The 28,000-nt window shown below is 43.7% G+C and overlaps 1 protein-coding gene across 1 annotated transcript; it reads right to left on the bottom strand.

The window, feature by feature from the left end:
* Nucleotides 1-27,966, bottom strand: AP4E1 (adaptor related protein complex 4 subunit epsilon 1). The gene is made up of 21 exons (XM_079953185.1): nucleotides 27,764-27,966; nucleotides 26,041-26,112; nucleotides 24,501-24,624; nucleotides 22,782-22,855; nucleotides 19,852-19,973; nucleotides 19,553-19,712; nucleotides 17,849-18,015; nucleotides 17,107-17,180; nucleotides 16,420-16,542; nucleotides 16,219-16,328; nucleotides 14,949-15,088; nucleotides 14,695-14,807; nucleotides 14,457-14,575; nucleotides 12,143-12,442; nucleotides 11,610-11,724; nucleotides 9,800-9,935; nucleotides 8,632-8,890; nucleotides 6,416-6,991; nucleotides 6,039-6,223; nucleotides 5,268-5,425; nucleotides 1-4,893 (listed from the first exon to the last, which is right to left on the bottom strand). The coding sequence occupies exons 1-21, from the start codon at nucleotides 27,926-27,928 to the stop codon at nucleotides 4,733-4,735; spliced, it is 3,453 nt and encodes a 1,150-aa protein (XP_079809311.1). The 5' UTR covers nucleotides 27,929-27,966; the 3' UTR covers nucleotides 1-4,732.
* Between the last annotated feature and the right edge of the window lie 34 nt (nucleotides 27,967-28,000).

Here is a 28,000-nt window from a genome sequence, read left to right as displayed (position 1 = left end):
TAAAAGTAAGCAAATCCATTTATTTTCAACCAAGTTTGATTGTTCTCTTAAATTCTGCATACTGACAGATAAATAGTAAAAGAGTTTAAGATTTCAAACAAAACGTTTTAAAAAATGAACTCAGCACATGTAAATGTGTGAAAGCCATAGCTATTATTTAACATCATGCCAACACCACCTGATGGACATGGTAGAAAACTGCATAGGAGAGAAATGGTAGCTTTGCTAGCTGCTGTAGCATCCTTGGTTTTCCTCAGTTCTAGCCTTTAAATCTGATGCACGCTGTTAACAGTCACATGGCAGGAAAGTTCCCAGAGTTATTTATTCATTTCTCCAAAATATGGGCTTCCATTTACATCCATGAGGCATAAAGTAAACATGAGTATACATTAATATCTGGATATTGTTTTTAAGAGTTATATTTTAGTGCACTTTAGTGAATCCCTCTGTTTAGACATCATTGGAAGAAAGGAGATAAATACCTGTCTCTCAGCTTTTGCTAACTGGTCACTCTGTGCTTCTGCATCCTGTATCCTCATGTCCTCCAGAAAGTACATATTGCAGCTTTGCTTCATGCAAGGGATAGGCAACCTGTGGACATTCAGATGTTGCTGGACTAACTCACATCATCCCTGACCATTGGGCCCTGTTGGGTGGGGTTGACGGGAGTTGGAGTCCAATAAAAGCTGAAGGTGTTGGAGGCTGGTGACCATCTGGATTGGATGAAGCTAGAACCAATGACAGGCAAAGCCGCCCTAGATATAAGAAGGTGGACCGATGGGGTGGAGGGGGAGGCTGAGGCTGGTGGGGCAATGCCCCACTCATCCAAGTGGACCAGCCATCAATGTGAAGAGGGCCTCAAAGTGCCCACCCCTGCTGTACGTCATAGAAGGGAATGGAGAGGGGCTGTGGTTTGACACTGCTGAAACAGCTGACGAAATCGGGCCTCCCCTTCTCCGCTGTCCCCCAGTTACTGGATGGGATCTCATGGGCTGTGTGATGCTGTACTTACTTAACAATACTTACGGGCCACCTTTCAACGGATAACTCACAAGGCACATTACAAGTGAAAAGAATCCATACAAAATAGAAAAACAGCGCAACAGAACTTACGTCAACACACGTTTAAGACAACCTAAGGACAGCGAGAGTCTCTAATAATTCTCAAATGACAGATGTGGGGAGGGTGTTTCCAAGTTCATGTGTCTACAAAAGGGGGCCATGTAAGAACACTGCAGGAGAGCATTCCACAATCTGGAGGAGGTTGCAGAAAACCTCTCCTCTCTCCCCAGCTGTCTCCTGCCACCCACAGAGCAACAGTCTTCTCCTACTGTTTTACATTTCATACAATACAGAGCTCATTTACAAAATCTCCAAAACACAGTGCAACTGGCTTTTCCCTTTGCATTTCCTCTGATGTGACAAAAGTTACACTATTCACGCGCATTCAGCATTTTCCCCAAACATGGCCCTTCTGCATTACACAGAACGTCAATACTCCCGAGGTTCTGGAAGGAAGGAGTCTAATCATTCCAAAAGGGAGCTTTTAACTAGTCAAAGGTGACTTTTATCACGGATGTTTGGGGGTTATTTGGTGACTTGTCCTATCGTATTTTTAATCAAACCTTAACTTTTGTAAATCACACATTTTAAAAGCATACATTGAAGGGCAGTATAAAAATTGAATTATTTAATTAAAGCTGTTGTGCGCCAAGGCTTGTGGTGGCCAACTGCTCACCACTGTTATATTGATGACAGCAGCACAGCACACTATTATAGAATCTACCTTTCTCCAGATGTAGAGAAGTACGATGTTTGGTAGGCCAGTGGAGTGTCAACCCTTGCTCTCATTGTCATGTTCACAGTGATGGGTACCATTTTGCGGGTTTCTTACTCGTTATACCAGCCGAACAAGAACTAGTGGATACAAGCCATTATCTATTAATGATTGACTGATTTTTAAACAAGCTGAGAGCAACTCTGAGCAGCATTTTAAAATGGGAGATAGAATATTTAAATGCATATAAAAACAGCACTCTTTTCAACCTAATCAATAAGTATCGTATCAGAAAGCAGATTGGGTACGTCCATGAGTTCAATGCAAATCACACACCAGTGTTTCGTTGGGTTGAAGAGGCATTACATTGGCACTGCAGACAAGTGGAAATGTTGAGTGTTAATGTTTTCCTTAACTACATATCTGAAAATACACATGGATTTGAAATTCTTCCCCAACATTTTCCTGTATCCATTTCCTTCTACTGGAATCTTTCCAAAGGATTTCTATGAAGCAAGACATTAAAAGAGAGTGTCGAAGCACTCGTGCTTATGGAATCTCAGACTGGGAATTTAACCTTTGGAAAATCAAAAATTGTAAATTTACAACTCAGAAAGTCCAAATCATGCCTGCTTGTCACCACTTATAAAAATAGTTGTGATCTAAATCAGGCAAGCTTTGTTTTGAAGAGAAAAATCACCTTTTCACTTTACAGATTAATGACTGTGTGGGGAATATCATTGCTTATTTAAAACTGACCAATTTAAAATGAAGAGCAACACTTTGACACTACTAGGACTGTGGTCAATCTTTTCTTAATAAGTCTATCAAAATTTTGGTTTCCTGGTTGAATTTTCTGATGAAAATTACTCTCCTTCAAAAATGTTATAAAACCACCCAGGATCAAACACACTGAAATGCTGGTTCAACTGTGTCAATTCTCACACTCAGCTATAAGAGCTAGAAACCTGGGCTACAAATCAAAAAAGCTTCATAACTAATATAGCTTTTTTAAAAAAGAGGAGGTGCCCTGTGGTGCACCTTTGAAAGGTCCTATTTCTCTCATTCACTGAACAGCAAAAAGTATCACAACAAATGAATGGGAAAATGCCAGCCACTTGCAATGTTTTTGTTCTGCTGCAACAGCAACTAGTATTTAAAATACAGCAGAGATAAGTAGTCGGGAGATGCTACGTATCTCTAAACTTTCCTGCAAACAAAGCCATTTTATTGCTGTATACATGTGCCAGATTCACTCTGGTTACCCAGGGGAAGAATGAGTCCAATGCTAGTCCTACTCTAGACTTTGGAGCCACCAGAAACAGCAAGCCGATATCCATCTCTACTCTAGTGGTATCTTTGAATTCAACAGACAACGGCTGCTATTCATGCCTATGGATAAAAATGAAGCGCTATTCAAACACAATCCTTCAGTGGTGCGAAACCTCCGTAACAAATCTGCCCCTGACCATTTTTCCTGTTCTGGTTTCGATTTTGTCTTTTTGCTGCTGTTCTAATCTAGCTTTAATAATTGGATCTGATGGCACAGCATTATGTTTTATATGTGCTGCTTTGACAATTCGTCACAGAATTGAAAAGCAGGATATCGATTTCATAGAATAAATAAATACATAAAGTGTGCCCACTAAAATCAAGGAACTTAAGTTAGTCACACCCACTAACTTCAATGAGCAGAGTAGGACTATCAAAGGATACAATCCAGCATCTTTTGTAAAAGCTGCTGCAAATATACAAAAGATGGCTATGGGTGGTTTTGTACTTTCATCTGCCCATCAAGGGCAACCTCTGTGGGAACTATGACACACACACACCTGGTTTAAATAGCAGAACAACCATGATACGCCACAAAATGAATATAGGAGGATATTCAAAAGCAGAATTATCTTGTTACAGAGCACAAAGAGCTGCTCTTTAAGGAACACAAGCTCAGTGTCTTTGGCCATGTGGAATATGTCATGTAGCTCTTTTGATTCCAGCTTGTATTATAATGCAAAAGTGCAAGCGTCAGATCTATGTGCCATGTGATCACCGTGGGCAATAGTCAGTACAATTAAGGGATGCTACTGATGCAGTATGAGGAAGGACAGGTCAAAACTTCTGATAGATTCATGCATGAGCCTCTCGAGGTGGTCTCTGGAGCCTAGTGTTTTTAAACACTGAAAACTGAGATTCTTGGTACACAGATGGTGCTAATTGCAGTCCTGTGCTAAACTACAGAGTTCTGCTCACAGCCTGAAGCTGCATTCTTCAGAAACCAGTATCCTATACTCAGGATAAGACCCAGTCCTCCTATTAAAGGCAGGTATCAAACATGGCGTCACATAAAACAGCAGCCCGTGCTGTTGCGAGGTGCAATGATATGACTTGTGCTTCCAAAGCTTGACATTTATGCGCTGGTTATTGCTGAGTCATAGATGATTCAGCCTACAACCATAGGACAATCGTGGAGATTTATCTTATAGCAGAGTGACTGCTTTTGCAACACTGGTGTGAAACTGGTATAAAAGATGCTAAAAAAAACCATCATGAACCACGGGAACAGTAGGCAAGGCTTAAGAAGTTCCTTTACACCATAAGCCACGTTAATGAAAGAATTCAAGTAGTAGCTGATCTTCTGAATAAGCTGCTGTGACCTGTACAAGTACGTAACAGAAAATAAATAGCTTGCATAACACCTTGCATAAAAGTACCTATACTTTTACTTAGTCCCTTGTCAGTGACTGACTGACCCTGAGAATTGGGGGGGGGGGGGAGAGAGACAGGCACCTAGCAGAATCACCTGTCATTCCTCCAGGGTGCATGCTTATGCAACTTCACTCCTGACAAGGCGGGTGAGAATTGCCTTTCTTTTGGTAACCCCCCTGGCACAATCACACACGTCCTTCTTTCCATCAGGTTAGAAGAGGAGGGTTTTGCTCCTTTTCTCCACAATGCTCAGGATTCTTCCATCACCTTTTGACACTGATAAAGTAAACAGTCTGGAAGAGCCGGACAATGGGATCTGAACCACAGCGACAACATCCCAGCATGGACACGGCAATGTAGTAAACAGGGGACGGATGGAAGCAGTCGGCATGATGCTATTCCCTCACTACCTAAAGGGAGAGAAAAATGGGTTTTTTCCCCTATTAATGTCATCGTAATTTCATCCACAATACATTCCTACAGTTCTGTACAAAGCAGGTTATCAATTTAAAAAACATCAGTCTGGGTTTGGCACAAGACAATGTGATCAATTAAGAACCACATTTTTGGGGGCACGCAGTTGGTGTGATCAAGTCCACTTTCCAAGAACGAAGTATCCTGCAGATCATCAAAATACACTGTGAAAAAGATAATAGGGTCATCATCTTGCAAATGTGAACTGGCTTCTGATGAACGAGGGTTGACCCTGGTTATAATTGGTCTGTTTTATTGCCTGCCTAGGATCATCCTTGCTACAAATCTAAAGAAATCCCAAGCTACTTACCTATGATATCAACTATATGTAGGTTCAGCTTTTGCTGCAAAATGCTTAGGACGGCTGACAAAGATCCCTGAGATGATGTCATCTTTAGGTTTTGTTTGACATCATTCGAAATGGAGAGCCACAGTTTTCCAAATTCATCAGTGCTCATTTTCATTGGCCTGAAAATGCAATATGAAATAGAATCAGATTTTGCAACACGTACTTATAAGAGAAAGCTGTTCCCAAGAAGACAATGAAAACAAAACTTTCTGCCCCACCGTGAAGTACGTTCACACTATCCTGCAGCCTGAAATTGTCAACCTAAACAAAATTCCATTAAAATTGTCAGCTGGGCTGTTCCTTAAATGTGCTGGACTGGCATCCTCTAGCACAGGTATGGGATCTAGCTGAGACAGCAAAAATGCAAAAAGGCAGTCTGCAAGTTGTCTTTTTACATTCCGAGGACACGCATATGGAGATCAGAAGGACCAGAGAAAAAGACATGGTTTCTTTTCCACTTTTAGAGTGGGGAAGACCCTTAAATGATTTTTTCCCCATGCCCTCTCCTCTCTACACTCGTATGTTTCAAATTACCTAAGCAGCACCACAATGTTTCAATAATGAAGAGTCTGAGAAACAAAAGAGCCTCTCTCTCTGTGTGTGTGTGTGTGTGTGCATAAGCATGAGATATGACAAAATGTGATTACAAACAAAATAAAGCATAGCAAGCGAATTCAAATCAATATTTGCTTTAAAGCACTTCATTTGTTCCCAGCTCTTTCACGTAGGTACCTGATAAAATCCAACAGTTCTAAAGTTACAGAAAATCTGAGGAGCGCATCAGATTCTAGAAAGTAACTGATCGACCCAGAGAGCATCTCCGAAGAGCACAGCCCCTCCATCTCGACACATGTCTGGACGTTTTCTATGCTCTGAGCTTCAACTGCAGCGAAGTGGCAACCAAGGTTTTCTGAAATCTACAATAAAACCGGGGTGGGGGGGTGGGGGGAGAGAGAGCCAAGAGGTTTACAAGCATTTTAATATCATCACCGCCAAGATTTCTTTTAAAGGAAGAGCAGTGGTAAACTTAATAGAATTACAGAACTGTAGGCTCAGAAGGGACCCGAATAGAGTTATGTGGTCCAACTTGTAGCTACTGCTCATGTTACCTTAAAATGTTCTGCGTGCTCAAATTCCAGATTCACAGCTTTAAGTACGCAAGTGCTTTTGTTGGCAAGAAATAAGAAGAGTAGGACAGAGTCATCTTTCCAGATTTTACAAGAGGACAAAACCAGTGTTTCGTTGCTGCAAAGCTCTAAGATTTCCGAATGAGGGTGTTTGGCTGCTTCTTCTGGTAAGTAAGGCATCAAAGAGAGTTGCTGGGGGGCCGTAGCCTGAGCACTTGGAGAAGGCTGGAAAACTTCCATATTGCCATCCGCAAACAGAGAGGACAACGAAAGTCTGTGACCCAAAAGCTTCTCATTCAGTTCAGCTTCCGGCAGAGAATGAGACCTATCAAGTACCACCTTTGATTCAGAAGTTCCAGCGGAACTCAGTGAAGATTTCCTTAATCTTAGGTGTCCATTGTTTTGGAAGAGGTTCTTGTTCCTAGATATCCCATCAGGAAAAGGGCAGAGGGAAGGGTCAGCAGCACTTTCGATACTGGATGATTCCTCACTATTTTTGGTTTTGCTGGTTTTTGATTTCCTTCGGAGCTTCTGAGCGGTGGAGTCTCGCTTGCCCATCTTAGTTTTAAAAGGACACAGAAAATATATATTAATTCAGGGAAGGGAGGGGAACACACAAATGTGGGTACAGCCTACTGTTTAAGGTAGTACATTGCAACTTTTTCAGATTCCAGAGCCACCTTGCATCTTAGGGCTTCAGATTATGAGGGGCTTCTAAATACACGCACTCCCCCCCCAAAAAAATAATAATTCAAGTTTTACATAATTGGTTAAAAAAAATAAGTGGGACAGGCTAAAACAGACTGAATTAAACATTTTCACATATGCTAAGTAGGAAATCATAAAGTATTGCCATGTGAAGGTATTTCATATGCAAACTGTCTTATTGCAAAATATGTTTTAGACAGACTGTTAGTTGCTGCCTCGCCTATGGACCTGTATGAATGGAAATATAAAACTTTACTATTTCTACTGTCATTGTCCTTTCTGTTAGAATACACACCAGAGGTGGTGAAGAAGTACTGCTACCGGGCCTCTTAAACCTAGCATAGCTCAGGGTCTCAGCATGTCTTAATTTGACCATGCGTGGTTTTTTTCCTTCACCTTCTTCTATGTGCTCTTCTCCTTCCACTCTGTTATTCCCCTCTCACTCCCCTTCTCTTTGGAACATTTTTTTTTTTAAATGGTAGTGGTATCACCACCCACATTTTGATAGGGGCACAAGCCAGTTCTGGGATCCCAGCCTATTAACTGAAAGACCAGTGTCTTACAAAAATAAGAAAATACAGTCATACCTTCGTATCCTTTCAACTTCCAAAACGTTTGGGAACCAAAGCGCGGCTTCTGATTGGCTGCAGGAAGCTCCTGCAGCCAATCGGAAGCCCTGTTGGATGTTCGGTTTCCAAAAAGAGTTCACAAACCGGAACACTCACTTCCGGGTTTGCAGTGTTCGGGAAACAGAACGTTTGAGAACTAAGCTGTTCAAAAATCAGGTGTTGCTTTCATAGTTTTGGAAGTATTTTCTGAGGACTCATGTCAGGGGAGGTCAAGCCAACTTACTCAGCAAAGGGGATGTTAACTCACATGCTGAAGGCAACATGGCAACAAGGAAATGCAATCTTACCCCTTTGGGATGCTAATCCTGCCTGTTAATATCCATGCTGTGGCTGTTAAACCGGTGGAGGATACAAAAGGCCACAGGGAAACAGTAAGGCATGTACTTGGCTAATGTTTCCCTTCCGTGGAAAAAAGGGGGTTTCCAAACTGTAGAAGGCCAAGAGATGCAAATCGTGGGACTTGCATGAACACACTTAGTAGGAGGGACTTTCAGGCATTCAGCCAGAATCCAAGCAGAATCTTTGAGGTACGCCCAGGGGGTTGCACGAACCCAACAGACTGCCTGGCCTTTTTCCTATTGAACAGCTGGCTCCTGCAGCGGATTGCTACTTTCGCAACTCCCCTCAACTTCAAAATACTTTTGCAATGCAGGTCAGGGGACAGATTTCAAAAAGGAGGAGAATGCAATATTGAACACACCAAAGAAAAATAATGGATCTTCCAAACTTGGACTCTGTTCACATGTCACAAAATGTGTAGTAAGCAGGGTGAGAGCTCAGAACACATGCTTGGAAGTTTGGGGACATATCCTTTAAAGGTTGGCCCAGCCCCTCCTATGAAACTGCAATTAGCTGCCATACCAGATTGATGCTGCTTTGAGACCCTAAGCCAACAAAGAGTGTTGACGCCAGTTGACGCTTCTCTTCCTCTCCCTCCAAGGGACCAGTCATTTCTTGCTCAGCTTGGAATGGAAAGTTGCCAACAATATGCTCTGCAAACGCAGTGCCTTCCAGAACAGACTTGGCATTGTCTTCTTTTTCTGCTTGGCTTTCCTTCTTGGGGAGATACCCTTCTTTCCCCCATAGTTTCTGCACTCCATCTAGCTTCAGACTGTTGGCCCTAAAGAATTTGCAATCAGGAAAAGTCAACACAGTGAACAGAAGGAGTCTCTCAAAGCGCTTCCGAAGAGTCAGTCTATTCTTGTAAAGTCTTTCAGAAACCCAATTTTCCTATGTTGAGCAAGCTGAAGATGTAACCTAATCCAGGCTTTGCCAACCTGGTGCCCTCCAGGGTTTTTTTGGACTACAACTCCCATCTTCCGGTGCTGGTTGGGGATAATGGGAGTTGTAGTCCAAAACATTTGGTAGGTACCAGGTTGGCAAAGCCTGACCTAATAGTTTGCCCCTTATGATATCTGTAGGTTGCAGCCAAAGTTAATCCTGCTCAGAGTAGAGCCATCAAAATTAATAGGCACGACTAACTTAGGTATATTAATTTCAGTGGTCCTACTCTGAGTAGAACTCAGCTGGGTACAACCCTGTATTTTTTCCATTGGGGTGAACAAGAATAATGGCATGAGGAGAAGAGTCAGCTCCCAGCTCTATTAGCATGGCAGGTGCAAAATGACTGAGAGCCCAACACAGCTACTTTTAAATAAAAAGTGTTGGGGGACCAAATCATAGACTTCCCATGAAGTTTGGATCTTACAGAACTAAAATTCTAAATGCAGTTTATAGTTCAGGTGTTAAACCCTGGGACTTTATGCATTTCATCTCAATATTAAATAAAATGCAGATGTGATGTGAATTAATACAATCTAGCTAATGCAGTATTGGGGGGGGGGGGAGAGATGGAGGCCAACCTAGCAATGAATTATTGTTGGTGAAATGGCATTTTTGCTTACTAGGCCAGAAAGGCAATTGCTTTTTTCCACAGAGCCAGCATTTCCCTATACAAATAGCAAGATAAGAACAGACAGGGAACTCAACTACATATTAAGTCGTTGCTGAAGTGATAAGAGATACTCACTCCTTCTGTCCAGTCTCAGCACTATTAACAGAGATGTCAGACCCCAGAGAAAGTCCAGTTGGAGATTGTCTGCCAGTAAAACCAGACGCTGAAAAGCTCTGGGAAAGTGATAGCCCATAAGGTTCAAAATTCAGAGCTGAAAAATGGAAAATTACTCATCAAAACAGAAGACCAGATTTAAAAATATTAGAGAACAGCCTGCCTCTCCTGTAATCTGCGTCACTGATGATGATGTTCTGACAAGAATATTCCACATTCAGCATCTTACCAATATTAAATACCAGTAATTATTGAAACCCTTGAGCTTTTCAGAAATACAGCACATTTTGAATTCAAGACAGAATCTATTCTGAAAAGAGGCCTACAAAAGCGACACTTCTAAAATACCAGTTTTAACAAAAAGCATCTTTATTAAATAGATGTGCATATCAAATATTGCAATAGGCTATACAATATAATCAAGCTATTCTTCACATTTAAAACCACTCGACTAAACATTAAAGAGCAACAAGCCTTTAATAGGGAAGGCAAACTCCAATAGCTGCTTGTCATGGAGCAATTCATATAGCAATTCATGAAGTGGAGAGTGGCTTGGCCACTGTGAGAACAGGACTAGATAGACCACTGGCATGACCCAGAAGGCTGTTCTTATGAGTGTCTGCATTTTGCAATATTTGAGGTCTGGTAAAAGCATGTTTCATTGCAGGATCATAGGTTGGCTACTATGGAAATCTCACTGCCAACACTGTAAGCCCTGAAAAGCTTGAGACCAGCTTACTTGAAAGACCACCTATCCCTGTCTAGATCTGTAACTTAACATATTTGACAGAATCTCATCCCAATCCTAAAATGTTGGACATGCAAGCTGATAACTGCGGGGGGGGGGGGTGCGCGTATTTTTCGCTCCATAAGACGCACCCGACCATAAGACACACCTAGTTTTTAGACGAGGAAAACAAGGGGAAAAAATTCTGAACGAAACAGTAGATGTATGATTTTTGTGGTTCATTCTGTGGCCATGGACATGTGATTTGACGGTGAGTTTGGGGTAGCCCAATGCAAAAATTCAAATAATCCATGTGGATCCATGCTTTGTATCTACGTTTTTGCACCATTGCGGCCCCACGAAACAGTGGATGTGTGACTTCTTTGGTGCAGGCTATAGCCATGGACAAGCTATGGGATCTGATGGTGAATTTGGGGTGACCCAATGCAAAAATCCTGAGGATCCATGGGGATCTGTGCTTTGTAACCATGTTTTTGTGCCATTGCAGCCACATGAAACAGTGGATGCGTTGGGTTTTTGGTGCAGGCTATAGCCATGGACATGCTATGTGATCTGATGGTGAATTTGGGGTGACCCAACACAAAAATCCTGAGGATCCATGGGCTTTTACCTCCACCTCCCCTGACAGCCTCCATTACCAGCAACCTTATCTCCCTCCCGATTGCTTGCCGATCAGCTGCTTCCTTTCAACACCCCCTTCCCTCTTTCAAAAAAAAAAAAAAAGCATGATCTGCTTTTTCTCCCCTGGGCAATTTGGCTCCAAGGACCACACATTCGCTCCATAAGACTCACAGACCTTTTCCCTTACTTTTTAGGAAGAAAAAAGTGCATCTTATGGAGCGAAAAATAAGGTGCCCCCTCCCCCAAAGGCATTGTCTCTCTGATGCATACTCAACATGGAACAAGCTGCAAAACCACTGGGGGAGTTCCCCCCCCTAAACTTTCCATGCAGTCACATTAAACATATGCTTATCCTAGGACTATACTGGCTAGCATTTGCAGGAAAAGAAAACACGCAGTTACCTTTTTCCTGAGACAGCTTCTCCTCTTGTCTTTGGTGATGAGGTTTATATGGCGCTGCACCACGATCCAGTCCTTCGGCTACAAATCCGTCTAAGAAAGATAAGGAAGCATCTACCTGCGATGAATTAGGAGGAGAGGTCAAAAGGTGATGATTATTCAGTTATCAGCCTCTTAAGAAAATACCACCCCACCATCTAAATTTGCTCTTAACTACTATAACAATTAAATACTCCAAGTGAGTGTTTTTTTTCACCCCAGCTTCACTGGTGCAGTTAAGAAATCAGAGGGGAGCGATCCTAGCATGTTGCCTGACATAAAAGCCGAACATTATCCATTAGCTTCTACTCAAAAAGGCTATGAGATCTTGCTACTCGCGGTGGAAGTGAGATGCCTCTATATAGGTTCAAATTGTCTGTATCTTTTGCACAATGTTTAGAAACATGGTACTCTCCTCTCCACTGTGTTCTGAAGAAACATTCAGCTCCTGAGGACAAAGCAACAACACACACACAGATGTGATGTCATTAACTCACCATTACGTCCTTGCAACTAGCATCAACAGGGAACAGTTGTTTCATCAATTCTTTGTTTTCATATAGATGCTTTAATTCAAAGGCATACTGCCTCATGCAGGTATCCAAGGAGGTACTGAATTCCATGATAAGTTTTTCAACAGTTTTTGAACAGGTGGTATGAGAAGCTATTTTAGTGGCTGCAGCCACGATCCAGGCTTTGGTTTCAGGAGTGGCATTGTTCCTAAGTATCCTATGCAAACTCGCCAAGACAACTTCTGGATCCACGTTCTTCATAAGGTACACATATTCCCCCAACACCTGTCGGAGGACAGTTATAAACACCATGATCAGCATATGAAGGATATGAGCAATGAGGAAATGAAAATTTGTCTCCGTGTCTTGCATTTGTGCAAGAGTACAGAAAAAGTCAGGGATGCGGGTGGCGCTGTGGGTTAAACCACAGAGCCTAGGGCTTGCCGATCAGAAGGTTGGCGGTTCGAATCCCCGCAACGGGGTGAGCTCCCGTTGCTTGGTCCCTGCTCCTGCCCACCTAGCAGTTTGAAAGCACGTCAAGTGCAAGTAGATAAATAGGTACCGCTGCAGCGGGAAGGTAAATGGCGTTTCCGTGCGCTGCTTTGGTTTGCCAGAAGCGGCTTAGTCATGCTGGCCACATGACCCGGAAGCTGTCTGCGGACAAACGCCGGCTCCCTCAGCCAATAAAGCAATATGAGCGCGCAACCCCAGAGTCGGCCATGACTGTACCTAATGGTCAGGGGTCCTTTTACATTTTTTAAAGAAAAAGTCAAGGGGTGTAGAAAAAGCCACTGAGGTGTGCAGAGGGAAATCTGAATTTCAGAACAACAAAAACAAAACCAGAGTTTACAGATAAATTAAGCAATAAGCCGACACCTGAGCTGAAACACAAACTTTTATCCTCAAAACTTTCTTAGGCAACCCAGAATGGCAGAAGGAAATTTTACTGGACCGAGAGGAGGAAACGAGAAGGTTTCAATGTCAAAGTCCTAGGTCTGCAGAATTTAACACAGCTCAAAGTATATGACTGCAGTCCCATTGAGAACATTCAGCAGCAAATATTTTCAAAACAAGGTTAAAAACAAGTCACAGTGTAGTTACAAAAAGCATAATGATTTCACACAATCCCTCTCTGAAGCCCTGCAGGGATGCTGCCAGTCAGTCTTGACAATTCTGAGCTAGATGGACCAATGATCTGATTTGGTATAAGGCAACTTCTTATTTCTTATCAGTCATTCAAGCTGACCTCAGAAATGTAGTTGTAAAAACAAGGCAATCTACTGAAAAACCACAGGTTGCCAACCATGCTGAAAACTGATCGTGGGACAGGGAACTAAAAATGATGCATTTTATTGGGTGGCATATAATTATTATATTTTGTTTAAATAATAATAATTAAGCATGCAGATGCCAGACACAAAAACACTTGTCCCTAGGTGTGAAGGAACCGTCTCAGCCCTTGAAAAATCATGATCTATGAAACAAAGGGTATTAAAAAAAAATAGATTTGGGGGTTTTCTCACAAACCTTCTTGTTCCTGGTCCTTAAAAAATAAAAACCACACAAATTTTATTCTTATTGGTGCAAAACAGAAGGACTTCCCTTTTTTGGAAACTCAAGATTCTTAGAAAACCACTCCTCTAGAAAGGCAGCTGCCCTCTCAGTTTCAGTTTATCACTTTTCAGCCACACTGGAAATTGGGCAATTTAATGCTAGAGGTGTGAGAAGCAGAAACACATGCTTAAGTCTCACAGTGAAATCAGTGGAATTGTGAAGCGCTTAAGCTTGGCCCAATGATGCCCCCTGCCAACAGCTAAACAGAAGAACTCAACTTCCCTTACTCAAATTTCAATTGCCTATGCTGTACCTACAATTCCCATAAAGGTAAAGGCAAAGGGACCCCTGACCATTAGGTCCAGTCATGACCGACTCTGGGGTTGCGACGCTCATCTCACTTTATTGGCCGAGGGAGCCGGCGTACAGCTTCCGGGTCATGTGGCCAGCATGACTAAGTCGCTTCTAGCAAACCAGAGCAGTGCATGGAAACGCCGTTTACCTTCCCACCAGAGCGGTACCTATTTATCTACTTGCACTTTGAGGTGCTTTGGAACTGCTAGGTTGGCAGGAGCAGGGACCGAGCAACGGGAGCTCACCCCGTTGCGGGGATTCAAACCGCCGACCTTCTGATCAGCAAGTCCTAGGCTCTGTGGTTTAACCCACAGCGCCACCTGCGTCCCTACAGCGCCACCCGCATCCCTACAATTCCCATATTTCCTTTATAATCTGTGTCTTTTCTTACCCAACTCATTACTTGAAGGAATTTCTGTGGATAAACTGCATTTTCATCCTCTAGCAGCGCAAGATAGGACTGGACAGCATGAAGTCGTAGCTGGCTATCTTCCTTTGCATCTTCAAAACCTAGAAAGGACATCACAATATATTTCTCTTTCCCGATGTCGTGTGTGTGTGTTTTCTCCATAAAAGACAAATGACACTACTCCCTACTTTCGCTACTGAATTTTGTATATTATGCTCACCTTCAGCAAGGAGCTGCAAGAAGCTGTTTGGGATGTCAGGGTGCATTTTATCTCCTCCTACGGAAAATACTGCATTCATAGTCTGGATGAACCATTCATTGTCAGGAGCATATGTGTCGGGAAACATTAAGGAAAACTGAACTTCCACAACTATACAGCAATTCTCTGCAGTGTTTTCTTAAAGCTTACTAATGCACATTTAGGAGAAGCAATACACTCATGACGTAACCATTCCAGATGCATTCAAAGGATATTTTTCAGCTAATTCTGCTATTTTGCCAACTATGTTGATGATGGTATACTCCTCCTTACTTTGAGTAAGGTAGTCAAGCATCTTCTGTACTATGACAGTGACATTCTGACCGTTGGTGATTCTATACAGTAGTTCCAATGTCTGAAGAAAGAAAAACATTAACCATGCCAGTGTTTATCTGTCCCCAAACAGAACATAATATGTTTTGGATTACAAACACGTCAAACCTGGAAGTGCGTGTCCCGGTTTGCAACCTTTTTTAAGCAACATGCTTCAGGGTTGTTGCTCTAAATAAACAAGTACCATGCATCTTAACAGTTACAGAGCTTTAAGAATGGGTTAACATGAACCATAAAGGAAATGCATAAGCACGAACGTTTCCTGCATGAACTCCCTCGTAGAAACAACAGAAATGGTTCCTGTTAGAGCTGTGGTTGAGGAAGCACAGGGAAGTAAGTATACTGAAAAATGCATACGCATCAGCAAGGGAATTTGCTGAGCTGTCTGCGTATTCCTACACAAGCTTGCAACTGCATGTGCTTGTGTCCAGACAACACACATGGAATACAGTGGTACCTTGGTTTACAACCATAATCCGTTCTGGAGGTCCGTTTGTAAACCAAAACAGGCTGTAACCCAAGGTGCAATTTCGCCAATGGTGTCTCCAAAAAAAATTTGGTTCGTAATCCCCCCCCCAAAAAGGGTTGTAATCCAAAAAAAAAAGGTTGCAAACCGGGACACGCACTTCCAGGTTTGACGTGTTTGTAATCCAAAACATATGCAAACCAAGACATATGCAAACCAAGGTACCACTGGACTAGACTGCAGGCGACAACCTCACCTAGAAATCTGCATGCACTCTGGTTCACAAGGGTTTTTTTCTTTTCAGCTAGAAACCCAATCTATACTAACAATTTTATTTCATTTTTATTTTGCGTTCATGGATTGGCTACTCCTAATGGAAAAAACAGACCAGTACACTCCCAGATACAAAAGTGTCATTAGTTCCAGATGGGTATCTTGCTATGCCACCACTAGATCAGTCTAAAGGTAACATTTTTCATTTTGCTCAATATCTTTATGTCAGAGGTTAAAGAGGAATGATAACTTCTTTCAAAACCATCTAATATGCACATTATATCCCACACAAACATGGGAAGCTGTCATTCTTACAGTAAATATCACAAATCCCCACAGTGGGGGAGCAATATTAAGAGAATACCAATTTGAAATTTATAACTAAAGATTGTGCTTGTTAAAATTCCACTTACCTCTCTTTTAATAATGGGATCGGGATGATCCAAGCACTCAATTATTGTCATTTGGTGCTGCAGTGCTAGGGCAGGATCCTGCTGGACAACATATGTTAGGGCCTTTAATCCTAGAAAGAAAAGTTACTGGAAAGAATGCAAGCTGAAAACACGGGCATTGAGCATCAAACGCACAGGGTTGTGACAATCGGGAGAACTTACCCAAATATTTCAAATTAATTTTAGGCGACAGGACAAATTTTCCAATGCATTTGGCGGCCTTCTCAAGTAGATCAGATTTAGGGTAAATTGTGTAAATTGTCTGGACACATTCAAACAAGATTGCTGCAGGAAGATCAATGAAAAAGGAAAAGGAAAAGATAGTTTCTGTAAAAACAAATAGGCACATGAATATTAAACAAGTCCCATTAGTTTATAGAGACATCAGAACTTTGATGTTGTGGCCTTTGTTGAAAGCACTCCTGAGCACGTGGATTTTTATATTTCTAGCACTCCATGTTCCAATATTACTGGATGCCTTTGAAGGATAGGGTAGCTGCTTCAGGAATGCATTTCTTACATTCTGAAACACCCTTAAGTTATCTTCCGATCTATGTATGGCTACCTTTAAAGGACCACATTAATCCATCTGTTAAGACCTTCTGAGGTTCTTCTCTGAGTTCCCCCGCTTGCTAATACTCAGCAGTGATAATCACCCAGGAAGTCTGCTTATGGAATTATCTCTCCTGGACGGCTCAGGTATTCTCATGTCTTTTGATGGCAAGCCTAGAATTTCATCTCTCGTCACCACTATCCACCTTAGTTCCCCAGACTCACTTCCTGCAAAGGTTAGTTCAGGCACTGAAATCTGCCCTATAGCCTTTGTTTAGAAAATGTGCTGTAACCTACCATACGTAATGTTATGGTTTATCTCCGCTCTTCTTAAAGATTCATCCAGAACATCATACATTAATTCGCTGGTCCTGTTACAAAGAGAGAAGGAACAATGTTTTATAACACAAAATTAGTCTCACGATCTCAGTCCTAAGTAACTTTTCATGTAGTCCAACAACCCCTTATCATCGTTTTAAGGGGGCACCTTCATATCGTTGGGACGCGGGTGGCGCTGTGGGTTAAACCACAGAGCCTAGGACCTGCCGATCGAAAGGTCGGCGGTTTGAATCCCCGCGGTGGGGTGAGCTCCCGTCGTTCGGTCCCAGCTCCTGCTAACCTAGCAGTTCAAAAGCACCCCAAAGTGCAAGTAGATAAACAGGGACCGCTATCCAGCGGGAAGGTAAACGGCATTTCTGTGTGCTGCGCTGGTCCCCCAGCTGCAGCTTAGTCACGCTCGCCACGTGACCTGGAAGCTGTCTCCGGACAAGTGCCGGCTCCCGGCCTCGAGCGAGATGAGCGCGCAACCCTAGAGTCGGTCACGACTGGCCCTGATGGGCAGGGGTATCTTTACCTTTTTTTCATATCATTACTTCAGCAGCTCAAAGAATGAGCCGCATCAACGGTTGAGGAACAGATGGCAAACCTGCCCCCTTGCAAAACTTATTGCTTTATTTTTTGTTTCATGGGAATACGGTAACAAAGTGAGAGGGACCAACGTGAACTGTTGAAAAGTTCAAGCCAAGAAGAGAAAGTCTACCTTGGATCATCTTTTCCAAGCAGCCCCAATATTCTTAGAAGCTGGATTTGTAACCAAGGTGCTGGCACACTGTGATAATTGAAGTCTACAGGGAGTTTTCCTCCCACTACCTGCTTTAGAATAGCGACAAAGCTGCCAGTCAAGTCTTTGTATCCAGAGGAGTTTTCCTAGACAAAGAGACAAAACACACAGAGACCTTATAGAAACAGAAACAAAAGCTATTAATGTTTCACTTACTCATTTGTCTCTCCTTACCTTTTCATGCAAATGTTTTCTCCCCCGATTTTAAAAATCAAAATAAAATACAGCCAAGAAGCATAAAAATGTGCAAAAGAAACTCATTACGCCCATCAAAAGGTCCCGGGTTCAATCTCAAGCATCTCCTGCTAGGGTTGGGAGAGACCCTAGCTAAAACACTGGACAGCTGCTGCAAGCCAGTGCAAGCGATACTTAATGAGATGGGCCAATGGTCTGCCTCAGTAGAAGGCAGCTTTTTGTATAATAATATGTCAGAAGTGCACAAACACTGGCCTAAGCGGACAGAAATGCTGCAATGCTGATGCACAATTAAGATTTCTCTTGGTCACTTAACTGAAGGCATAAGCCCAAGTCATATTGTGCAGTGTCCAGCATTCTATGACTGCTAGCAAAATATCTTGCACATTGATGAGTTGTAATGATGTCCACAAGTGGAATCCAAGTCAACATTTGCACTAGTGCAGGGGTGGTAAACCTCTGGCCAGGAGATCAGTCTTGGCCCATCAAGATGCCCTATTTGGCCAGTAATGCCATTTCTCCCAAACCACATTCATTTGCCCATCAAGCTGGTGGGAGGACAGAGTTTAATACTGCATTGGCTCCACACCGTCCCCAACAAGGACCGGGATTTAATCCCCATTCATGAGCTGAATGGTGAAAGTCCTTTGCAAAAGCACTCTGAAACAGCTCAAAGCTTCTCCTTTAAGCAGGCAGGTGGGCAAGGGGACCAAGGATCCCCGCCCCATACCCGACTTGAATAAGAGCGACTTCAAATAATTACTTAGTACTTTTTGCAGAGTTTTTTAACAGCTCCAATGCTGCTGTTCCAGCCGCCAGGGGCTCAAACAGGAGTGGTAGGGGAGCTGCCTGAAAACCCTTTGCAAAAAGCACTTTTGAAGCTGCTGCACCTCTTTTCCTTTAAACATCAATGTTCAGAGAAGGGGGACAGTGTTTCAAAGAGCAATTTTGCAAAGGGCTTAAGGCCACTGACCCTGTAGAGGCTGAAACATGAGCAAAGGAGACTGTCAGAAAGTGCTTTGCAAAAAGGATTTGAAGCCGCTGCATGTTCCCAGCTGCCTGCCAGGCACTTGGGAATCCTGTGCAAGGGATTTTAAGAGGCAGGCGGGGGTCATCCATGTGTCAATCATGTGACATCATGTAACTGGCAGGTAGGCTGTCCCGTCCATCTGTAAAATTTGGCCCACAAGGCTGATCCTGAGCCAAATGGAGCTAAAAAGCTTTCCCGCCCCTGTGCTAGCGGAAACTTGTCGCACGGCACATTGTGCGGTGTCTCACACAATAAAATTAGCAGCAGCTGTGTGTGCGCACTCTTGTGCAAGAAATTCCACTGGTGTAAAACAATTTCCCAGTGAAACAAGTGTGCTGTTAGGTGTTTTTGGATGCAGCACATGGTTATCTAGTGCTGTTGCTGTTTAAGATCCCAACCTTCACCATTTGGAGATAGATGTGCAACGAAGCAGCCATAACTCCCACGTCCCTGTCGCAAAGTGCCTTCCGGAACTTGTCGTGGATGTGCTGGACTTGGTTGGGAGCAATAAGGTAGAACTTATACAAAGCTTGGACTGCTTTTCTTCTGATAATTTCCCTAGAAGAAACAAATCAGTGCACCTTATTGGCAGCCAACTATACTGTTGTTTCATCCAGATATATCTTAAGATCCATGCTTATATCACAGTTCTGGAACTGAACTCAGGTTCCCTAGAATTTTGTAAGCAAAGACATACTTTGAATGCTGAAGCTTGTCTTCGATTAGCGGAAGGACAGCTGGAATCATTTCCCGCGGAAATATTTGGCTTGCCACAGTAAGAGCCATACACACTTCCAGGAGGTTAGTACTCTGCAAATCCTGTCAAGACACATGAAAACAAAGCCGTTAATTTCCCCCTCAACTTAAGATCTCTCATAATGCACAGTGGTACCTCTAGTTACAAACTTAATTCGTTCCGGAGGTCCGTTCTTAACCTGAAACTGTTCTTAACTAGAGGCGTGTTTGCTAATGGGGCCTCTTGCTGTCGCTGTGCCGGCGGCACACGATTTCTATTCTCATCCTGGGGCAAAGTTCTCAACTCGAGGTAACTCTTCCAGGTTAGCGGAGTTTGTAACCTGAAGCGTTTGTAACCTGAGGCGTTTGTCACTCGAGGTATCACTGTACTTTCAAAACAAATGAACACAAACAAACAGAACCTGTTTACAATTTTTACTTCCATAAGCAACACTCTGTTAGGCCTCAAATTTGCCAGGTTTGAATCCAAGCTACAGCTTCACACTACAAAAGGTGGGGAGAGGCTCTTCTGCTTTGGGTATAGGATGGTGAACCAACCATGAGCCAATATTATGGCTCCTGCGTGGGGCGATTAGCCTTTTTTGACTCACACTTCCTCTTTAGCAACCCATGTGACCACCTCCTTTTGTGGCTATTTGGAGGGCATGTCCAGGACCTGAGTAAGGGACGCGGGTGGCGCTGTGGGTTAAACCACAGAGCCTAGGACTTGCCGATCAGAAGGTGGGCAGTTCAAATCCCCACAACGGAGTGAGCTCCCGTTGCTCGGTCCCTGCTCCTGCCAACCTAGCAGTTCGAAAGCATGTCAAAGTGCAAGTAGATAAATAGGTACCACTCCGGTGGGAAGGTAAACGGCATTTCTGAGCTGCTCTGGTTCGCCAGAAGCCCGGAAGCTGTACGCCAGCTCCCTCAGCCAATAAAACGAGATGAGCACCGCAACCCCAGAGTCGGTCACGACTGGACCTAATGGTCAGGGGTCCCTTTACCTTTACCAGGACCTGAAGGGGTACAGGATTTGGAAAGTCTGCTCCTCCTCCAACCAACTCACATCCCTGGTCCAGGCCTCTGTCCCATCTTGGCTGTTGTGCCATTACACCTGCACATCCCATAGGCCAGTGAGAAGAGGATGCTGCACTACACTGGCCTGATTCAGCAGACCTGTCTGACGTCGTGTCGGTATTATCTCATGTGGCAATGGCATTGGGGCAGGGGGCGTTGCTATATATCCCATAGCCTCTCAGCAAGCGGATCAAGAATAGGATTGTTCCCTGGAACTGCAATTTCAAGTGGAAGAGCAGTGTGGCTAGAAAGGGAAACCACCACTGACAACAGAGGACAACACCGTCACGTCTCCTCCTGAGAGGACTCAACTATCAAGTCTGCTGCCTGGGGAAAGAACTCTGTGGCAAGAGCTGCCCTGTCCTCTTGACGTGGACACTGTCACCTGACCTCCTCTTGAACTTGGGGAACGGCGGAGAAGAGTGCTTCCAACAAGAGACCACTCTTTATCACGACAAAACCACCACTAACGTCAGCAAAAAGCTGCTGTTCTTCCAGACAGCCAGAATCCCCATTGACAAAACTACAGTGGTGCCCCGCAAGACGAACGCCTCGCAAGATGGAAAACCCGCTAGACGAAAGGGTTTTCCGTTTTGGAGGCGCTTCGCAAAACGAATTTCCCTATGGGCTTGCTTCGCAAGACGAAAATGTCTTGCGAGTTCCTGCGGGGTTTTTTCCCTTTTTTCCCCCTTTTCCTAAGCCGCTAAGCCGCTTATCAGATGATCCGCTGATAAGCCGCTTAACAGCTGATCGCTAAAAGCCGCTAAACCGCTAATAGCGCTAATCCGCTAAGATGTCAATGGGCTTGCTTCGCAAGACGAAAAAACCGCTATACGAAGAGCCTCACGGAACGGATTAATTTCGTCTTGCGAGGCACCACTGTATGTAACTGCTTTGTGAAAACTGTTCCTTGATGAGCTTGCTTTTCCCTCCTCCTGCCCAATTCCTTTTTCCTTGCATGCCGTGTCTTTTTAGATTATAAGCTAGAGCAAGGACTGTCTCAGTACTGGTTTTTGTAAGCCACTCCCAGAGTCATTTTGGCTGAAGGGTGGGGCATTAATAAACGTCTTAAATGAATAATTACTAAACCTTTCTCTTTTTGGATTTTATTTTTTTGCAGCAACAACAACAAAAAAAGTCCCACAGCACTGGTTTGATTGTCACTGGGCTTAGAACAGATTTTTTTTAATGGTTGCAGGAACCAACACAAAGATTCTGTATCTTCCACTTCAAGCCGCTGTCTCAACAGCTGCATTGTACTCAAAATACAAGTCCCACTGCCCCAGCAAATCTACCTGAAGATGATGGAGAAAGAAGCCAGAAACCATTTTGGGTTTTTTTAACAATCACAAAAGAGCAATTAGAAAAGACACACACACACACACACACACACACACACACACGTTCATACAGAGAAGAATGAAGAATAGGGTGGGGGTAACCTATTTTATTCTCCAATGACAGCCCCTCATACTATGCAGAATGCCACTATGGAGAGCCATTGGGATTCTCAGAGAGGAATTTCACCAAGGATTTTCAGGCCTTCCAGAAGGGGGGAAATGAAAAGGCCTAAGAACAAGCAGAAACAACCTTGCACATTGCCCTTGTGTTCTTCTTAAGGTCCTGGCTCGGAAACGAGGGGTTTTTTACCACATTTTATTGATTTTCGGATATAACAGATTGAAGAAAGGAGTTTATTAATAAATACATCATATGAGGGTTTTGAATTAAAGTTTTTCTTTTTTAAAGGAGAACAACTCAGGCCTGAGGTCAGTGTGACGTTTACCTCCAAACCTGTTACCACAAAACTGTTACCTTCACAACTGTATTCACAAGCAGAAGCAGCAGTTCGTGGTTTTCATGAAGAAATAGAGAAACTGCCAGATAACCTAAAAGAAAATAAAGATTAACCTTTATTTAGATTAACACCTTTAGATTAGATTAACACCTATATCAGGTGTTCCAACTTATTTGTATTCCATTTCTGTCATGCTCTGACTTGCAAGCTCAGAGCAGCTTATGATTTTCCCAAAACACAAAATGCTTGTGTTTTGGAAAATCTAAATAACAAACTGTCTGAGAAACAAAAAGGCAAAAATTATTTTAAAACAACATTTTATTATTATTAATGACAACAACTACTATTAATATGATGATGATGATGATGATTATTTATGCCTCAGCTACACTGGGCGGCTTCCAACACATATAAAAATATAATGAAACATCAAACATTTTAAAATTCCTGCTACAAGGCTGCTTTCAGATGTCTTCTAAAAGTTGCATAGTTATTTATCGGCTTGACATCTGATGGGAGGGTGTTCCACAGGGCGGGCGCCACTACCAAGAAGGCCCTCTGCCTGGTTCCCTGTAACTTCATCTCTCGCAGTGAGGGAACTGCCAGGCGGCCCTGAGAGCTGGACCTCAGTGTCCGAGCTGAACGATGAGGGTGGAGACGCTCCTTCAGGTATGCAGGGCCAAGGCCAATATAAATATTAGTTATTAGTCATTTGCCTTTCTGAAATCTCCCAACAGTATGCCACAAGGGTAGCTATTGGAGAATAACAGTGAAAAGCAAAACCTAGTCCATTAGAGCAGTGTTTCCCAAACTTGGGTCTCCAGCTGTTGTTGGACTACAACTCCCATCATCCCTAGCTAGAAGGACCAATGGTGAGGAATGATGGGAACTGTAGTCCAAAAATAGCTGGAGACTCAAGTTTGGGAAACACTGCATTAGAGCAAAGGAAATTTGCGGATTTGCAAGCTTTGTTTCAGCATTTTATACTATCATAAAACTGACTACTTAAAATTTGGCCCATGGGGATGTGGGGGGAGGTGCCTGCTTCTCCAGCTAGCTGGACAAGATTGATAGGCCAAGGAGTGGTTAATGTTTCTCTGCAGGAAGAAACTACCCATAAATAGGTGGTGGTGCTCCACCCTCTGCTTAAGAAGCCTTCACTGAATCTGGAGGTACTGCCCAGTCCTTAAGATCTACCAAGTTGGGCTCCATCATCCATAATTAAATCATGGGTAAGTAAAGGTAAAGAGACCCCTGACCATTAGGTCCAGTCGTGAACGACTCTGGGGTTGCGGTGCTCATTTCACTTTACTGGCCGAGGGAGCCGGCGTACAGCTTCCGGGTCATGTGGCCAGCATGACTAAGCCGCTTCTGGCGAACCAGAGCAACGCACAGAAACGCCGTTTACCTTCCCGCCGGAGCGGTACCTATTTATCTACTTGCACTTTGATGTGCTTTCGAACTGCTAGGTTGGCAGGAGCAGGGACTGAGCAACGGGAGCTCACTCCGTTGCGGGGATTCAAACTGCCAACCTTCTGATCAGCAAGTCCTAGGCTCTGTGGTTTAACCCACAGCACCACCCGCATCCTGCAAATCATGGGTAGTAAAGGACTTATTATGGACCAACCTTCTCAGTTCTTGCTTTCCAGTGAAACTGCCACAGTCCTAAGACAACCAGAGCTATACATGAGTTTTGTTGAGCAACATACTGCCACGTGATGCTTTGGAATACGTACCGACTCTTTTCTCAAAAAGGTTTCCTTGCTGTGCCAACTTGATGGCATGGATGTATCCGAAAGAGGCCTCATAGCCCAGCATCTCACAATAGATCAGCCTCACCATGCATTCCTTCATCAATCTCTGAAATGCAAGAAGCAAATCACAAACTGAAATAAGTGGGCTTCTCAAGTGCTAGTTCTACAAAGAGATACACAGCACCAACATTAACAATGCTAATGAATTCCAGCAAACAATTAGCAAGCTGTATACAACACCCAAAAAAGGGAAGCAATTATTTGCTACTATCTGAATGTGGCGTGGGAGCTATTACCCACAGATGGCAAAAACTAAGGACCACTTCTGGTATCGTGTTTTTAAAATCATGGGAACACTTTCACTATTCAATCCTGTTCTGGTTAAGGCTGTAATTCCGTTAAGCTTCCCTCCTCCCTCATTTTCAAGCTTTTCTTTAACATTACAGTAAGTACAATACTATTCTGAAGATTCAAGGGAGGCCCCACTATACCACTGTGATAAATAGTTTAGGTAGGTCTAACCTACAGACACTTCAGGTTGTGTTTTTTCGGGTTACGGACACGTCAAAACCCAGAAGTACCAGAATGGGTTACAGTGGTACCTCGGGTTACATACGCTTCAGGTTACAGACTCTGCTAACCTTGGGTTAAGGACTTTGCTTCAGGATGAGAACAGAAATTGTGCTCCGGTGGCGCAGCGGCAGCAGGAGGCCCGATTAGCTAAAGTGGTGCTTCAGGTTAAGAACAGTTTCAGGTTAAGAACGGACCTCCGGAACGAATTAAGTACTTAACCCGAGGTACCACTGTACTTCCAGGTTTCAGCGGTCGTGCATGCGCAGAAGCGCCGAATCGCAACCCGTGCATGCGCACACATGGCGCTGCGGGTTGTAAATGCTGCGGGTTGCAAACATGCTTCCCGCATGGATCACGTTCGCAACCCAAACGTCTACCGTAGATCTCATCCTAAACCTCTGGTCCTAAACTCTGATCCTAAACCTCTGGTGCCTTGCGGGAGAAGTAAGGTCTAAGGAGTAAGTCCTACACAAATTCGGAGTGTAGTCTCTAAGATGGGTGGATGGAGCCTTTCGGCAACTCCTGCAGCCAAGCTGGAGCCAAACATACAGTACTGCTCTGCTTTCCATCAGCAAAGCCGAGAAGAGGGCCCACGACCTCCATGCACACTGCCCAGGTTTGCACCCCATGGAAGTCACTTTGGTGCAGCAGTTTGACTTCACCCCTGGAAGCGCACTCCATTGTCTCTCAAGTAAGACGGGTGGCAGCAACAACAGGCATGGGGAACCATTGGTCCTCCAGACATTGCTGGATTTTCAACTCCTTGCCAGGCGCAAACCACCAGAGTCTATTGTCGTAGATGATGGCAGCTGCAATCCAGCAACATCAAGAGGGCCCAAGGTTCTCCATCCCTGCTCTAGTGGAATATCTCATGGAACATATATGCCAGTAGCCAAAATCGTTCAAACACTAGGACAGGCAAAATTGGCATTTCTCTTTCACAACTTACCAGTGTTGTAGTGGGCGCAGAAACTGTTGCTTTTAAATTATTTAATTCCTGTTGGATTAGTTTTTCTTCCTCCTAGTAAAGGAAAAATGTAAAGCATTTTGTAAATAATTATTACTTTACTAGACATAAAACTATAATACAAAAGGCACTTTGTCACATATGTCAGCCAAAAAATATTCCCATTTTCTTGACATCTAAACATCAATAGTCTATACAATTACATTAGACTTCCGCATTCAGTTAGGTCTGTTTTTTTAAGCACACCATCTAGATGTCAAAAGGTTGTTCACAATGCAACACAATATTTCATTTTTTTAAAAAATCATAATACTCTTATTGCATAACTGTTGATGCATCCTACCATAATGTCCTTAACAAATTTCTGCTGTCAATGGAAAGTTAAACACATGCCTAGATCCAGTGCTTTTTTCCTTAAAAAAATGTTTAGGGGTACTCTCATTTTCCTACTCATATTGAAATACTGCTCCTCAATGAGGCCAAACTTAGATTCACTAAATGTTTAGGAGTATGCGTACCCCTGCATCCCCCCCAGAAAAAAGCACAGCTTAAATCTCCCTCTGAAATCAAGGCTCATGAAAGAATGCCTACAGTAACTTTGCCTGAATCACGGCTAAACTTCGAAGAACCAAACTTTTTAAATAACCAGTTTTGACAGTATGAAATGCTGAAACAGAGCATCCTGGTCACGTTTGCAAATCTGTAATGTTCATTCCAACCTTGTTAGGCTTTTTAAGAAACTTGCTTTTCTGGGAGCTATCTAACAGGTCATATTCTTCCTTCTTAGGCCCCAAACCTGCAACCCTTCCAGTAACTTAAGTGCCCCACATCTGATTCTCAGGACGAGTTGTCCTTGCTGCCCTGATAAACTAGGATTCCCTTTTCAGATTCCTCCTAACCTAGAATCATATTCTCCATCTGCACACACCCTGGGTACCTCCTCCCCTTCATTTTTGTTTTTGTTGGGGGGTTTTTGGTCTCAAATTCTTTATTTTGCGCCAGTTAGGGGCAGAAAGAAGCACTCCCTAAAAACAGAAAAATTACCACCCCACTACTGATAACAGTGGATGAGATGTGCTCGTTTTACTGCACTAAGCTCTCTTTCTAATCCACATAACATAAAACCTAATTCAACCTCAAAAGTTGCCAGCATCTTATTTTTTAAAAAAAAAATTCCCCAAGATTGGCAAATTACTCCATAAACTTCCACAATATGATACGTAAACGATACCAAAAAAAAAATCTGTTTGACATCCTATACACCCTTTTAAAATGTGGCTCTTTTCTGGGCGGGGAGCTGCTACTGGGTTGTTGTTTTTATTCTGATTATATACGCTGCCATCTTTTCTGTGAACCACCCTGAGACCTACAGAGCGGTATATAAACTCAATTAATAAATGAATGAATGAATAAAAATTAAACAGCCACTTCAAAGACCATGATATTGCCACACAAACGCTACCAAACCAAAGCCGTTTCATATATGCAAACTTCCGAGGACGCTGCTGAAGGGGGCTCGCCCTCGGCCGCGCCCTGAGGCGGGGAGCACCGCGGGGCACTCTGTGCATGCTCAGAGGCACCCTACCCATTCCCCAGATTTCCAAGGGACCCGAGCCCGGAAGCCGAGCAAAGGCCTCGGAAGCAAAGCCCCGCCGCTTCCCCAGGAGGAGGCAAACCAGGCCCCGCAGCCCCAACTCCCGCGTACATGTCTGGAGGCGAGCGCGGTGATGCTCCGGATGAGGCCGCCGAGGCGAGAAGTGGCCGAGCTCCGGCCGGGTCCCCCGCCGCCGCCGCCCAGCCCAGCCCCCGGCTCGTGCTGCCCCAGCAAGCCGGGCAAGGCGCTCAGCGTCCGCTCCACCACGTCGCTCATGCCCGGGCCGGCGCCACGGCTGCCCGGAAGAGGAGGAGGAGGCCCCGAGCCCGACGCCCCGGCCTGCCAGCC

Source organism: Podarcis cretensis (assembly GCF_951804945.1).
Source record: "Podarcis cretensis genome assembly, chromosome: 14".
Lineage (NCBI taxonomy): Eukaryota > Metazoa > Chordata > Lepidosauria > Squamata > Lacertidae > Podarcis > Podarcis cretensis.
Note: the sequence above shows the minus strand (reverse complement) of the source record. Positions and strands in the feature narration are given on the sequence as shown.

What these genes read in the sequence shown, in the direction of transcription:
- AP4E1 (XM_079953185.1), bottom strand. Translation starts at nt 27,928, where the DNA reads ATGAGCGACGTGGTGGAGCGGACGCTGAGCGCCTTGCCCGGCTTGCTG. An exon ending in CCGCGCTCGCCTCCAGACAT is followed by an intron (nt 26,113 to 27,763) that starts GTACGCGGGAGT and finishes TTCCTTTACTAG; the next exon opens with GAGGAAGAAAAACTAATCCA. An exon ending in AGCACGCAGAACATTTTAAG is followed by an intron (nt 6,224 to 6,415) that starts GTAACATGAGCA and finishes GTTTTATTGTAG; the next exon opens with ATTTCAGAAAACCTTGGTTG.